A 15803-nucleotide genomic window follows, 5' to 3' on the forward strand; every position below is an offset into this window, starting at 1 on the left:
TCAAACTCTGTCCCACACCCAGAGCATCAACCAAGCTTTCAAGTCCAGAAAGGTAGATCCTGCCTGCACTTTGTTCTTAGAGCAGAAAGCAGCAGAGGTTGAAAGGAAGGCAGAAAACTGACAATTTTTTGCTGTGGCTATATCTGGGAGAGATCACAAACTGCTACACAATGTTGCATTTATGCTAGAAAGTAGTCATCCTTACCATAACTCACACCTATTAGAGAAGAAAAATTTACTTTTGTGCTTCTTGGCTAATACATATTAGTATAATACATATTCTAGGCCTAGAAAGGTTTATTTGGTCTTCTCATAAAAAGAGACCAAGAAAAAAGTAGACTAAATATTGACTTTTTCAAGGCCAGCTCATGCAAATGCTAATTCTTTTCCACCCAGATTATTCCTCTTTTCTACCAAGGCTGTTGCTTTTTAAGCTTTGGCTATCTTTGAGTGAAGTTACATTCTACAGTTTAATTCAGCATTGAAAAATATCAGAAGCAATTAGACTGTAGAATACTTTACCAGTCATCGAGTATTTCCTTGCTTGTGCCACAAAAACTGAACTGCAAAAAGGATTAGACACCATCTTAGGTGATGTCACCTTGGACAGACAAAATTGCCTAATCAATCTTTTTGATCTCTTTTCTTGCATGACTAATACACTGTCCATGTACTACTTTGTAATTCTCCTTCCCCCCCAAAAAACAACACTTCTGAAATGTCTTTGACCTCAGGTATCTTGGGTCATGTGAAATTAATTATCATGAATAGGTATAATTTTGTCTTTAAAAAGATTTATCACAGTTGCTCAGGGTCAGCAGTGGAGCTGCAAAATATCTTCAGAAGTACAGGACCTGAGATTTACTATTATGACAAAACAACTCTTAGAGGAAAGAAAATTAAGGAGCAGAAATGGAAGAAAACATCTATTCAGCACACCACACAAAAAGCTAAAAAGAAGACTTTGCAGTTCACAAATTACTTCATTCCTCATTATACCAGGCATTAACTGTTTCAATTTTAAGATGCATATAAAGCTACCACACCCCAAAGCACTCCAAGTACAACTCAAGAGTTCTCCTACTGGCCTGTCTTCTCTCATCTTTCTTTGGTGTCCTTCCAGGGGAGGGGACACACCAGAGCCCAGGAGAGGAAATGCACAGGAGCCCCACACTGAGCGCCTGTCTTCTCAAAGGCTAACTTGGAGCTCAGCCCTGGAGGATGCATTCTGCTCCCAAGCTGCACCTCCACCTCTTCTTTAACTCAAAAGTGAAACATATTTTTTGGAAGACCACAGAGTAGGAAAAAGAGCTTAAGATGCTGTAAAAGTGTGGGATGTCTGGTTTTATTCACACTAGCAGGTCCTGGCCTGGCTCCAAGCCCTGTCAATGTTGGCCAATGCAGATGTTGGGGCACTGACACAGGACCCGGAGGAGCAGAATCCTCCAAAGATTCAAGAACACTGCAAATGCACAAGTGAGACTTTATAAGGCTTCTGTACATGAAAAAAAAAAAAAAAAATAAATAAATTGAGCTTGGATTGGAAAGCAATGGGAACACATGATGGAAGGGAAAGGGAGGCCCAGCACTCACACATGCAAAGGCTTTGAATGCAGTTCCTGAGACCTTGGAACAATGCCCCAGCTGGCTCCATTCAACAGCCTCCCATATCCAAGACTTATAACTGAGGGGCAGGGAAACCTAGTGTCATTTTCACTGAATACCATAGATCTCTGGGCTTTTATGCTCCTTTTGCAGAGCACAACCTTCCTAGCAATGAAGGTTTTTTGCCATCCCTGTGGGAAAATTTCCCAAACACAGTGAAGAAACAAGTTTTTGGTAAAAAGACAGAGCCTCAGTTTGCCAGTGCTGGATCTGTAAACTTCCTCTAGTGAGTGACAGCCCTAAGTTCCAACAGGCTGTGACAGACCTGACTCCATGGGTCTAAATTAAGTTAGGGAATCATGTTTCTTGTGCTGACTCTGTGTTCCACCTGCCAAGTTCAGGAATAGCAGAGGAAGAGAGGAACCAATCTGAAAGCAAGCTTGGAAAAGTACCACCTTGGAAAATGAGAAAACTAAAGCCAGTAAAGACTGAATCCTGCAATAAGGTAAAGGGAGGGCAAGGTTAGTACTACTGAGACAAAGGGAGATGCAAAAATAGGAATGACCACACAAGCATCAAATCTTGTAAAGGCAGGAGAGGGGAAATGAAGGGCAGATGGAGAAGGTCTGGAGCTTCAAAAAGAAAAACTGGGTCTCAATGGGAAAAAAAGTCTAGTGACAAAGGCAAAAGTGGATATGAAACAGGCGGGGCAGTCAAACTCGAGATTTGCAAGGATTTGCCAGGCAGACGAGGCTTCTGACATGAGAGGGTGTAATAGTAAGTGAGGGGAAAAAAAACCAATCAAACAAACAAACCAAAAAGAGGGTCAGAAAGCAGGAGTAAAGAAAGAAAATAGGGCAGAAAGAATTGTACTTGCAGGGTTCTAAAATGGGACATGAGACTCCTGAATTCCTTAAGACACCTATCAAGTTTCTAGAAACCTTCTGGAGCTGCAAGTGTGAGCATCCAACTACTTTGTTCTGTAATTATAAGATGAAGCACTAGAGATCTGCAAGATGCAGTTAAAAATCCCAGGCCTGCTGATAAAACATTGATAAAACATGTTGATAAATATTGAAGCTATTCAGATATTTGGACAAACTAGGGTTGAGTAGAAAATATTTGTTGACTTCCTCTTTACCTACGTAAACAAATAACATATGGGTACTGGAGCACTACATCATCCTCCACACTTGAATTCAAACTCCACTGTTAGCCACAAGCTCCCCTGTAACTCATCAGAATCATTTAAAACACAATTTTACATGCAATTACTGTGTGCCAGATTAGGAGACTTCCTTAGATCCTTAAAGCCAGCCCTTGCTGACACAGGTGTAATCCATCTTCAAGTCCCTTTTCTATGCTGAGCAAGCTCCATCTGAAAACCAGCTAGATATTTTGGATGATTTAATTGAGTTTGCAGAAGAGATGAACCCTCTGAATTCTTCCATAAGGATCAAGAGCTCTATTTTATATTAAGAAATATCAAAGAAATGCCAAATCCTCTGGGATAGCATAGGTAAAGTCTCAGATTGGGCACTCAAAATTTGTAGCCAGTTCTCATGTTTACCTTTATTTGCACTGGCTAAAAACCACTGTGACAAGATAGCACTTCTGCATTGCAGAAAGGTATTCTGAACATAACATACATATGAATTGGTAAGTATTAATGAAGATTAATAAAAGAAAGGGATAAAGGGATAGAAAACAATTCCACATAGTGTAAAGAACATTTATCAGCTATCCACACAACTAGATGCTTTAATTGCTAAGGTTATACCACAGAAAAACAGCTAAATTTGACACTTGAAATTAGACTGGACAGAGCAATGGAAAAAATACAGTAAGTAAAAACATCACATTGCTTTATAAGCATATGCTGAAATACTCTGCCTCAATATTTGAGTACCGTTGCTCTATTGGGAACGGCGAGAAGAACGACACAGACTCTCTTGGGAGTCGAACAGGAGAATTTCTCTCGGTTTATTACCTCAGGTCTTTTTTACAGACTGATACGTGAAAGCACAGAAAAGTAAAACTCTTATTGGTTAGTAAACTAACACATCACCATCATTGGTCAGTGGGGTTCACCACCCCTCAACCTTCTCTTGCAAGACAACAAGGAACAGACAAACAGCACCTGCAAGGCTGTTTTCTATCTCTGAGGATTGTTTTAATTCCTCCTTATGATTTCCCAGGCCACTTTCTCAGGCAAGACTGAGAAAGTTATGTGGCCTGCTATTCCACAGGCACTGTGCTCCCTGCTTCAGAGTTAGCATCCATAGAGTACAAACTTCCCTATTGGTTAAAGCTTGGTAACAGACTTTCTCTAACAATTTTTATTCCATTTAATTTGAACAAAATATCCTTACTACACAGCCATCACAGGCTTTTGAGTTGTAGTGTGTATAGCTCTCCTTGGAGAGCACTGAGACTTGGCTGAGTGTATTTATTGACCTTAAGACTCAATCCACTTTAAATGTTTGTGCCTTGACTTCAAACAACACACAAATAAATGGTATTGTTCTAGCACAGTTTAAACGAAGAATGCAAAACCAAGTTACTCTACTGGGAACTACACCAAGAACTCTTATCTCACCAATCCGAAGCAGGTACCTCACAGCACACTTGAGCTGCTTTAAGTGTTTTACTCACCTGCCTATTCTCTGATGAGAAAAGAGAAAGACACTGCTCTCTTTCTAGATCCTTTGTAAAACCTTATTGAATTGACTTAAACTCAGCATCATGCACTTGCAATATTACAATTTTTGTATGGTAAGCTGGTTCATAAAGGCTCAAGAAATTACTTTTTATTTTCCTAAATGAAGGGCAAGTACAATATCATTAATACGGAAGGACAAGTAAAATTCTTGGAATGAAATTTGCAATTCCACACAAAATGCCTGAGTTACCATTTTGTTTTCTGTAAATCAGATTACATTTAACTAACCTCTAAAAATCTCTCTACTCTACTAAGCAACTAAATCAATCTAGTTCACAGAAAAGGAATTTAAAACAACCCAAATGATTTGGTACACAAAAAAAACTTCAACATGACAGGACTGAAGTCAGTCCCTTACTATTTTTAAGGGACAATTGAAATTAGACTTCCTTACATTAGGTGATCTCTACTTAACACCATCGTTTTCCTTGCAATTTGAACATACCAGTTTTCATATATCTGTGTCTTGTCATGTCAAAATAGCCATGCTCAAGTTTGAATTGGACATGCAGCAGTTGGGAGTATGTCCTTTTACAGGAGTCTCTTTAATATTTAACAAGGCTTTCATAGCTTCAGGTGTTTAATGGGCCATGAAGTTACAGAGTTACAAAGCTACAGTCACTTCAAATCCTGGGAGTATCTGACCATACCCTGCACCAGGGAAATCCAGGAGCTTAGCAGGATCTGTCTGATTACACAGTATAGAAGGAAAGACGCTTTATGTGATATACCCATACGAGTACAAGCGGAATGACTGAAAACAATTTCATCTTCTTCAATACAATGCCCACAGCAGTCACAGATAAGTCACCTGGCACATTCTCAGTATGACTGTCATTCATTCTCAATACCACTGTCATTTCCATGTTCATGGCAGCTACAGGACTACAGTCAGTCCTTTCTTTCTCACCACATTTTCTTTCCTAACATGATCCTGCCCTGCCTAATGCTCCTCCTGCAGGACCCACCACTCCTCTGGGCAGCACTGAGAAGCTGAGCATAGAGCAACCAGTTACCCACACACACTGCTCCTCTAAAGAGCAAACCAGCCAAGAATGCATTGGATGAAGAGTGCAGGATATCAGCTTTCAACCAAAACAAACCTAAGCCAAAATGATTCAACCAAGGCTACAAGCCTTGCATTGCCCAGTGTCCTGTTTCACCGGAAGGAAAGGAAGGTAAGAATTCCTTACATTACTCATCAAGAACTTCAGGAGGGCAGCGCTCCAGAAGCAACCATTCATTGCTAAAGCACTGTTGCAGCTTTATTTGGAAAAAAAAAAATCAAACAAAAAAAAAAAATAATCAAACCAACAACCACACCCCCTTCCTGTCATATTTTTTAATCTGCTTTCAAGATCTCACACACATGCCACTTTTCAATAAGAGCATACAAAAGAGCAGCTACCCCATTTGCAGCACCACACTAAGTAGAAAAAAACCATGAGAATTCCAGGTTCTTTCACACATTCAAACTATGAAGTAGGAAAACTTTCCACAGGCACTTGTGCTCCTGGGCAATGTGTCATTTTTCCCTATCAGCAGAACAGTGTAAAAAGCAGGCTTTAAATAGCATTCCAAAACAAACTTCACTTCCTTTATCATCCCAAACCACGAAAAGAGCCTCAGTAAGTTTCAAGCCAGTAAAAAGAATTAAAATAAGAAATGTACAGCATGAGAGCTGAGGAAAATTCAAAATTAACAAGTAATTATATAAAATTTCAGTCAAGACTTGAGTAGCAACACTTGGTGGCTTCATCTAGAGGTTTGCAGAGTAAAACCGACTCACTGACAGAATAAAACACAGCAATGAAGGTTCAAAATCTGCTGCAATGCACTCCGGAAACCACATGTAGAAATAAACTAAACCAAACCTAAACAAAACCAAACAAACATGCTCATTCAAGTAACTATTCTAATATATTAACAAATGGGATCTTTTATTTTTTCTTAAAACAAAGTATTGAATGCTTATGTGTATGAGGAGATTGAGGGAACAAACACTACACTATTTTATCTGTTTTCACTACACACTGACATTTTAATAGGAGTATTCAACCAGAGTAAGAGCAAAGTATATTTAACCAAAATTATTCTAAACAGTGAACCAAACAAAATAAAGTAGTACATCCAAACCAACATTACCTTGGAAAACCGAGCATTTATCCATTTTGTAAAGGTTTTTTTCTGTACATCATTATGTTCATCTGGAGAGAGAGAATAAGAAAACAATGAGTGAAAATGCATTCTTCTTAATCCCAGATTGTTCAATACAGGTCACATTAAACACTGTCCTGAGAAGGAGGAGAACTTTTGCCTTATCTGTCACTAAAGCTGTTCAACCATCCACAACACTCTGACACTTGCAGAGTCACACAAATGTTTTGCCTTTGCTAGTCACCACAGCAGCTCCTTTGCATTAGGATCAGCCTCACAGCACCTCCCAAGCGGGTTTCTGATGCATAAAATTCACAAGCTTCCCATCAGGTGAAAAACAACCTATGAAACCATGGGCTTTTAATTAACAGACTTTGTCAACACCTTTTTGCCTGAATGCATTACTCCACAAGGTGCTGAGGCCCTCATTCAAGCTTCTGATGCAGATAATAGGCTCTGTGGTAGCAAAGCTGCTGGGACAACCCTTGAAGAACTGGGAGCCGTACCCACCCTCAGCCTGCTTTGGCACATGGGTCCAGAACCATGTTATTGATCAGTCACAGACAAGTTCAGCTAAAGTATGGGAAGAGCTCAGCAGCCCTTCCCTTCAGATGCCCTGCTGATGTGGCACCAAAGTACCACCACCACCTAGGGTCTGGGAGACAGCCAGAAAGACCCAGCAGGACGAGGAGGACGGGCAGGCAAGCGCCCCTAGGTCAGAGCAGAGGGAGGAGCAGTGGCCTCCAGCTGTGCAGAGAGGAAGGCAGCTTCCCAGGATGCCTAAGGAGGCCATTTAGGAGTCACCTGCAATTTTACAGAGCCTTGTCCCACTAAACCAGGGTGAATCACCTCTAGCACAGGACAGGCACTCCTGCCTGTATCACAGGACACATCTTGGGTAAATTGCACAGAGCACTGCTCAAGGTGAGCCTGTGCTTCATCACCTGTACTTAAATGAGAGTGAAATACCTGCTGACTACCGACTAGGCAAGGGAGGTTCACCCAGTATGGATTTCCAGGTCTGCTTGCTGCAGACAAGAAAACACATACGTGCAACCTGCCGAAGGCTTTAACCTCCAAATCCCTGCCCAAACCACAGGCAGGGCAGTCAGTGCCTTACACCAGGCAAACTGTTGGACATCTGCAGTCCAGATCTGGTCTCCAAGAGCCCTTCAAGACTCCACTGGTTTCCTGGCAGACCAGTCTTGAGATACCCTTCAGGCGACCACAACACGCTGCTGTCTGGAACACTCTCTTGCGGAACCTCTTGGTGGCAGCTGGCATCAATTCTTCCAGAATCTATACCACAAAGTAGCAAACCCACAGTGGTGTTCAGACTAACTGTCCCTTCACTTGGAATGAAGCCATAGAAAAAGCCTGATTGCAACTCAAATTTTCTACTTCATGCAATCATGGAAATTTATGCACTCTGAAGCAATATCAGATTATGATTAAAAAGCACCACTTACAAGATCATATACCTCAGCAACAATTGAGACTCTTGTATAATAGAGTTTTATTTATAAAATCCAGATATTAAAAAAAAAAATTAAAATCACAGAATACAACAGAAGATTTCTTTATACAGATGATCTCAATATTTCTCATTTCTAGCCTAAAATGAATCTGAAGCTGACACAACCCATGTATTCACATCTGATATATCTAGCCAAAGAGCTGTTACAAACAGAAACCAGCAACCAGGCATGTTTTACCTAACAGCAAGGAATAGTGGCTACAGCTCAGTCCAGATACAGGAAACCACACTGGTAAGAAATGAAGTGTCATGACAGCTGAAAAACTGTATGAAATTGTTCATACCCATTTAAAATAAAACCTCAATTCTGGGCTTCTTTTAGGCTACAGCTGAAAAACCTGGCTTGGGACACAAAGGGTGCGTATCAGCCAGGATCCATTGTTTCACCCTTCTATGCCTCTCCTCTTTGGCAGCTAAAGCTGATCCAAAGGACCCTACACTTGAGTCACACCTCAAGCTCAACAAGATATCAGACAGCCCAATGCATGAAAAGATTTTTCTGAGCAAGCTTCAAGATTGCTATAGCATGTGCACAGCATGCCATGCTCAGATTGCTGAAATTCAAGGTGCTGTTTCAGGGGAGTATAATGACTTAAGGAATCTTGTTAACCCTGTCTTTTCCTCTCAGTGGCACAAAGCTCCCTGCCATCAAAGATAAAAAGAACCAAGTAAGTTCCTGGCAGATGCTATGTATCCATCTCACAGGAGCCTGGCTGACAAGATTTAAAAAATAAAGAATAAATAAATAAATAAATGATCCATTTTTACCCTACAAGACTTCTGGGGGTTTTTTTGTGGTTTTTTTTCCTTTTAACACACAGTAATGGACTAGATTGGTCCAACTGCCACTGTTGGACCAGTATTTTCCATTAGCACTAATTTCAAATTGCACCGAACATCATGATATTTAAACATGTTTCTCTTTTTAAATATCATTCATTAACCTGCCTGTCCCTTTTGTGCCAGCACTCCCAAATACACACCTGTGTACCGTGATACCTTCCTAAGGCTCCATCTGCCTTTTTCCTTCCATAAGCATCTATGAGAACACCACAGTTTGAGGTATCACATTCTTTTTACATTATTACTCCTTAGCATGATAAAGGCAAAGAACAGAGAGGCCAAAAACAGTTGTATAACTGTGTAGAAGGGAGAGCAACAATTATGAAAAGGGCCCTGGATTTATAAATATATAATTTATAATAGATAATTTATAAACCCAGTGCAGCAAGAGTTCTATATGCCCCACTCCTGGAGGGTTCAGCCCCTTCCTGAGCACACACATGGCAGGAGGTGAGAGCTCTCCCCGGCTCCAGCCTGCCAGGACTCCCTCAGCAGGCCTTGCTCCTACAGCTGCTCCCCAGCACCTCAGTCCAGTCTGTGGCAGTGCTCCTGCTGGCCCTGCTGCAGTAGCACACAGGCACTTATTAAAATCCAGCCCCTTTCCTCACTTTGCAAAAAGAGGGTTTTCTAGGAAGAGGAAGGAAAAAAAGCCACCAAAACCCACATCTTTGATAAACACAAACTACTTAGTCTTGATAAAAGACTTGGTGAATGAAAGAATATGAATGTACGTACCCCTACTATCCCCTAAGGAGCAGAGCATCCTTTCCATTTCTTAAGGAGTGAGAACCCCCACAACTCCCATCTTCCTGTACAGTTATTAAATCCACAGACAACCCTTGCCAGTCAGGCTCTGCTTTTATGTTTGCTTTATAAAAGCCTCTGAAAGTAGGATTTTTTGTAACTGCCCTTTACAGCTACAGTTTTGTCCAGCTTTCTGCTATAAAAGAAAAAAAAAAACCCACAAACTGAAATGCTAGTGCTTTGATAGCAACACTGACAAGTTATTTTATCCCTCAAAGTAATTTTCTATAGATTCCTACAAGCCTGTAAGGCTAACCCCCGGAGGCTGACATTATGATTCGGATAACAAATTAGCCACATTCAGTCAAAAAAACAGTATCACTATTCAGCAAAGCACACAGTAATCCAGCCAGTCAGCTTCTCACACAAGACATTAAAAATGTCAGCAAGTTACAGCCCAGTGAGAAACAAATTCACCAAGCTGCTAAAACATTTGTTTCCTTTCTCACTGCTGCAGCCTGACAATACAAGCCAAGGACTGACTCAGGGCCAAATTCTGCTTCATTACCTACTGTTCCCTCTGGCCAGTGTGGCTCTGCCTGCCCTCCAGCCACTTAATGGACTAGTAATGGACAATGTCAGAACAGTTTGTTCCTTTAAGAGGAAATAAAAACAAACCTAAACACACACACACACACAAAATTAAACTCTTGTGATGACAAAAGAGAGAAGAAAAGTTTCCTATCCCGGATGCCTGCTTGCTGAAGCCTGCTGCTGTTACACAAGATGATGTATGTCCACCCAACTGGAGCGCACTCAAAACACCCGGCTCCTGTGTCAGGCTGTGTCCTGGCACTCAGTCGCCCCCAACAGCCCCTTCTGCAGCCTTACATACCTCCTCCACCCACAATACTGTCCTGTAATTTCATCTGGGGAACCTTGAAAACACAGTTCAAGTCCAATCCATTACCTGGTGAATATCATGTCGGAGAGCAAAACGGAATCTAAATTATCTAAAAATAGAGGTAAAAACAAAAGCCTCACTGGATTGCTGTTTGTCCTCTACTCAGCCTCTGTTTCACGCTGAAAGAGAGCTTTCTTATTTCCCCAAAACACATTACATGCTGGCATGACAGAACTGCATTATTTAGCTTTTCAAAGACAGAAGTTATCGCACCCAAAACAGCTGGCAGAACAGCGCTATAATGAAAATGCCCTGGAGAAGCACAGACTGGATTGGCAAATAAAGTACAGAAATTGCCCAACCACTCCAGCACAGTCATCTCACAAGGGTCATCTCACATTTGAAGACTTAAAATTGCCTTCACCACCTCGTTATTTAGATTCTCAGCAAAGGAATTTAGAAATAAAAAGAGGAATTAGCCTGTGGGTTTCAATTAAGACACTTGGAATGTAAGGAAGTTAGAAACATCCCTTCGGCAATCAGTAGTATCTATCCTAGATACCGCCCCACCCAAGAGTAGCACACCTAGGAAACCCTGAAAACAGTAACAAAAAGAAGGTTAAGTTTTGTATTTTTGGACAGAAAAAAATTCCTTTTTTAGAAAGCAACTATCTTTTTGTCTAACTCAGACTAATTGATATAGCAAAAGACACAAAATAAGCATCTACAATTTGAGCATGGAAAACAGCATAGTTTTTATCCCTGTTAGCAAGAAGCAAAAAGCCAAGCAAGCCATGAAACACCAGCTTGGGACCACCAAGCTCACAGAAAGAGCCCTGAGCTCACTGGGAGTACAGGCCCCTGAGTTTATCAACACAGAATAATCTTTATCAGCAGGTTCTGGGTTAGGCCTTTTTTAAGGACTGGAGAGAAAATGGGGAAGGTAAGATGTTTAGTCTTTTTAAAGGAACAAAAGGCAAAAGCAGAGATTGTTCTGCAGATTCTCACTTCTCTTGCAACACCATGGCAGAAAAAAATAGCTCCAGCAAGACATAATTGGCTTGTAAGCTTTCACCTTTGTGCTGCAATTTTAATTTCTGCAATCGGTGGTATGAACAAAGCTTTCCCTCATTCCTTTTCCTTCTCTCTCCAAACTTCAGCAGTTGGGCAAAACCAGAGTTATATTACTGTATCTAACAAAGAACAAAAAAAAGTAACAACATCTGCCTACAGCAACTGGCACACAAAACACAGTTACCCAAATTCTAAGTTTTCTGTAGAGACCAAACTGTGGAATACAAGCATTAGGGAAAAAAATCAATAAATAAAATTATGCAAAAAGGAAAGTCATGCACTTCACTACCTGGTGTTTCCCAACAGTAGACACCAGCAAAAACAAGACACCATAGACAAGTAATGAGGACTACCCTCTGGTTCTCACCAAAGTGTACTGTAAGTTTAAGCTAATTTGTGTTTACTTCACAACAAAAAATCCCCCAGCAACTGATAACCTAGAGGAAGGCATTCTCACAGCTGAAGGAATATTAAAATAGCTGTTTCCATACCTCCCAACAAAAGCAACCTAACACGCCACACTGTGGTCTCAGCACTTTGGAATGATGATTAAAAGGGAGGTATAGATAACCAAGCTCTCAGGAGACAGAAATAATGCTCAGCAGGAGCCTGACAGCCCACACTGCTCAGCCAGTGACCCTGCTGTTTTCATGGGACGACAATGCAAACCCGAGAGCTGTAAGCAGTGTCCTGAGGCTGCTCCAGAATTGCAGGCTGTACACAAGGCTGCTCCAGAGGGTCACCAGACCAGAAACCCTACATTTCACTCCAACACCTTGCAGTGGGTCCCTAACACCAGGTCAAACCAAGCAGCATCAATTCCCACCGCAGGACAGCGCTTTCAAGCTTTCACATACAATACAAGTACATTTGAGCACATATTTCACAAAATGCCCAGCACATGGAAAGAAGAGAAAGGCAGATAACTCCTGCCCAAAATCTACCAAAGATGTTTCTAAGCAACAAATAGGAAGGCACCTAAAGAAAAAAAGACAATTTATGATCTCAAATAAAATCATAAACTAGATTTACTACAGCTGGTTATGTTATAAGCACAGATTAGGTCTTTGAGTTTCTCAGTGGTTATAAAGAAAATGGAATCCACAAGTTGGTGTTAGCCATCTGCTGCTTTTTCTCTGCCGAAATTAGAACTGTTATTAGGCTCACTTGCACTTGTGGAGGTGATTCACAGGATACAAGGTCGGAGGGATCGCTGTGATCAACCAGCATAGTCTTCTGCATGACAGAAGAGCCATCCCCACAAAAAGCCCATCTGCATACCAAAAAGGAAGCAGAGACAACAGATGTCAGCCCCTGCAGTGGCACAAGTAAACAAGATCACTTGGACAGAGAAGGAAGCCAAGCCATAAACTGTATATACGCTAGCAGCTCTCTCTTCTAGTTCTAGCAGCTCTCTCTTCTAGTTACAGCAGAGTTTCAAATTATGCAGACATCACAAACAACCGCCTTTGAACATCTTCAGGAAACAATGTTCACACAAGATGTTATTTTGTTCTCTGTGACAGGCAGGTAAAGACAGTAGCACTGAAAAGTTACTTGCAACACTAAACTTTTCTGCCCACTTATGTTCCAGTAACTCTTCTGTCCCAACTCTTTCAGTCAGAAGTTTTCCTATTTTTCTTCTCCAACCCAAAAGGCTGCAATCCTAAACCCTCCTCACTCCCTGTCTTTTCACTCCAAATCTTAAAACCTGATTCACCCCCTCAGAGCTGCCTTTCTTTTACTCAAGCTCCTAGATATCATCATTCTGCTCTAAAACTCTAGGTCAACAGCTTATCACAAACATAAGCCAATTCCTGAGATTCAAATAATAATGCCTGGCTCCTACATGTATCTACTACATGTTCCAGTTTCCTAAATATAAGACTTAAGAATGCTTGGCCTCCTACATATCAGTGGATGCCCCATAAGTGCCAGCTCCTGCCCACCTCTTCTCTGGCCTCTCACTGCAACTCCCACCCCATCCCAGCACACAGGCACAGGCTGCAGGTAGCTGGGCACACCTCAGGATGTCCTTCACAGGCACATGCTGACCAGCATATCTGACTGCTATGTTCACACAACCTCTAGCTGCTTCATTAGCTTCATAACACACAATTAGGCTTGTGAATACTGGATCAAACTTCCTCTAGTTACTACGAGTTGAACTAGTTGTGCAGGTGAAAAAAAAAAAAAAGATGGAAAGACAAGTTAAATCAGAGTATCTTACTCACCTTGTGAAAATCAATTAAATCAAGAAAATAGTATATGCTGTTAACATTTTCAAAATTACACAAGTGATATTTAGATGTTTCCAACAGGAAGCATCTCTGGATACAGACCATCTAGGACCCATTTCAGTGACGGCAGCATGCAGACTACAGTTATTTAAAAACAAATGTAATTTATAACCCCATGGAATTTGAGTCTTTCCTACCAGTCCAGTGTAGAAGACAATCATAACATAACACCTTATGCAGTTGAGTTATGCAAAAGCAAGGTGTTAGATGTCTGGATTTGATTGCTTCAAACCTCTGACAATATTTAGAAATCTAGCCTTAAACAAAAAAAAAAGTGTCACACTTAGTTTTGACAGTTGTATTTCATCAATGGAAAGTAATAAAAAATGAACTTTCCAATGATAATTAACTCAGAAATTAAGAAAACACGTGAAGAAGTGTCTTAAAGTCTGAACATGCTATCACTTGGAACAAGATTACTAGACCAAAACCAATGAACATGTATAGTTTATACACCCATTGCAATTTTGTGACTCTTATAATCACTGTAATACCAATATCTATTTCCTGGCAATTTCATGTGGATATCTCAAGGATTAAGCAAGCTTTCACCTGTATGAATCCACTGATTTTTGCATTGTTTGCAGAAAGTTTAGTAAAATTCTGATTGAGGTGTTTTTGTAGAAAGTACAGCATAGTAGAGGTCAGAAGGCATCTTTGGAGATAGTTTATTTAATCCAACTTCCCAGTCAAAGGAGACATGGCCCAAGGCCATGTCCACTCAGATTTTTAACATCTGCAGTAACAGAGACTTCACAACCTCTCTGAGCAAGCCAAGACAGGGTTTTCACAAAGATGGAGTTTCCTGTGTTTCAGCTTGCTCCCCTTGTGCCTCTTGTCCTTTCAATAGCCTGAGAGGCCTTTTTTGCACCATCTTTTAAGATACTTCTAAACTTCAGTAGCATCCCTTGGATTCTGATCCTTTCCTTCCAGCTGAACAGTCCCAGTTCTCTGTCTTTCCCCACAGGAGAAATGCTCCAGTTCCTTCATCATCATCGTGGCACTCACTCCAGTATGTTCACATTTCTCCTGTACTGGGGAGCCCAGAACTGGACCAAGTACTCCAGGTGTGGCATTAGCAGCACTGGGTCGATGAGAGCACATCCAAGAACATGCAGCATGCTAATGCCTAAAGGAATGACAGAGAAAGGAAGCAAACTCCTTTTTCACTAATTTGCCAGCAGTATGCCCAGATAGCCAAGAAGGCCAGTGGCATCCTGGCCTGCATCAGAAAACATGGCTACCAGGTCCAGGGGAGTGACTATCTCCCTGTTCTTGGCACTGATAACACCACACCTCAAACCCTGTGTCCAGTTTTGGGCCAGCACTGCAAGAAGGACATTGAGGTGCAGGACTGAGTCCAGAGAGTGGCAACATTGAAGTGTTTGGAGCTCAAGTCTTTGAGCTCTATAAGGAGCGACTAAGGGAGCTGGGGTTGTTCACCCTGTAGAAAAGGAGGGTTGGGGGAGACCTTATCACTCTCTCTCCAGCTGCCAGAAAGGAGGGTGTAGCCAGGTACGGTTCAGTCTCTTCTCCCAGGTAACAAGTGACAGGGCAAGAGGAGATGGTCTCCAGTTGCACCAAGGGAGGTTTAGACTAGATATTAGGAAAAATTTCTTCACTGAAAGAGTGGTCAAACATTAGAACAGCCTGCCCAGGGAGGTGCTGGAATCACCAACCCTGGAAGCACTCAAAGGGCACATGACCATAGCACTTAGCAATATGGCTTAGTGAAAAGCTAAATAATTTCACTTAACAGACTATGTAACAGAAAGCTTCTACACACTTCTTGTCCAGCTTATAACAATTGACCAGCACATTTCAATTCTTCACAACTAAGACTCATACCAAGTGATGCTACCCTTACAAATTCCTGGGCAGGCAACACTTGGAAGACAGAACTGGGGGAAACTGTTG

At 41.3% G+C, this 15803-nt stretch overlaps 1 protein-coding gene across 3 annotated transcripts in view; it reads right to left on the minus strand.

The window, feature by feature from the left end:
- UTRN (utrophin) overlaps positions 1 to 15803 on the minus strand; it is a 339710-nt gene that overhangs the window by 275558 nt on the left and 48349 nt on the right. For all 3 annotated transcript variants that reach the window (XM_015621645.2, XM_015621646.1, XM_015621643.1), the window contains one exon: positions 6473 to 6534. In XM_015621645.2, the coding sequence (XP_015477131.1) occupies positions 6473 to 6534 (62 nt within the window). The remainder of the gene's footprint in view (positions 1 to 6472; positions 6535 to 15803) is intronic.

This window comes from Parus major, chromosome 3 (genome assembly GCF_001522545.3).
Source record: "Parus major isolate Abel chromosome 3, Parus_major1.1, whole genome shotgun sequence".
Taxonomy (NCBI): Eukaryota; Metazoa; Chordata; class Aves; order Passeriformes; family Paridae; genus Parus; species Parus major.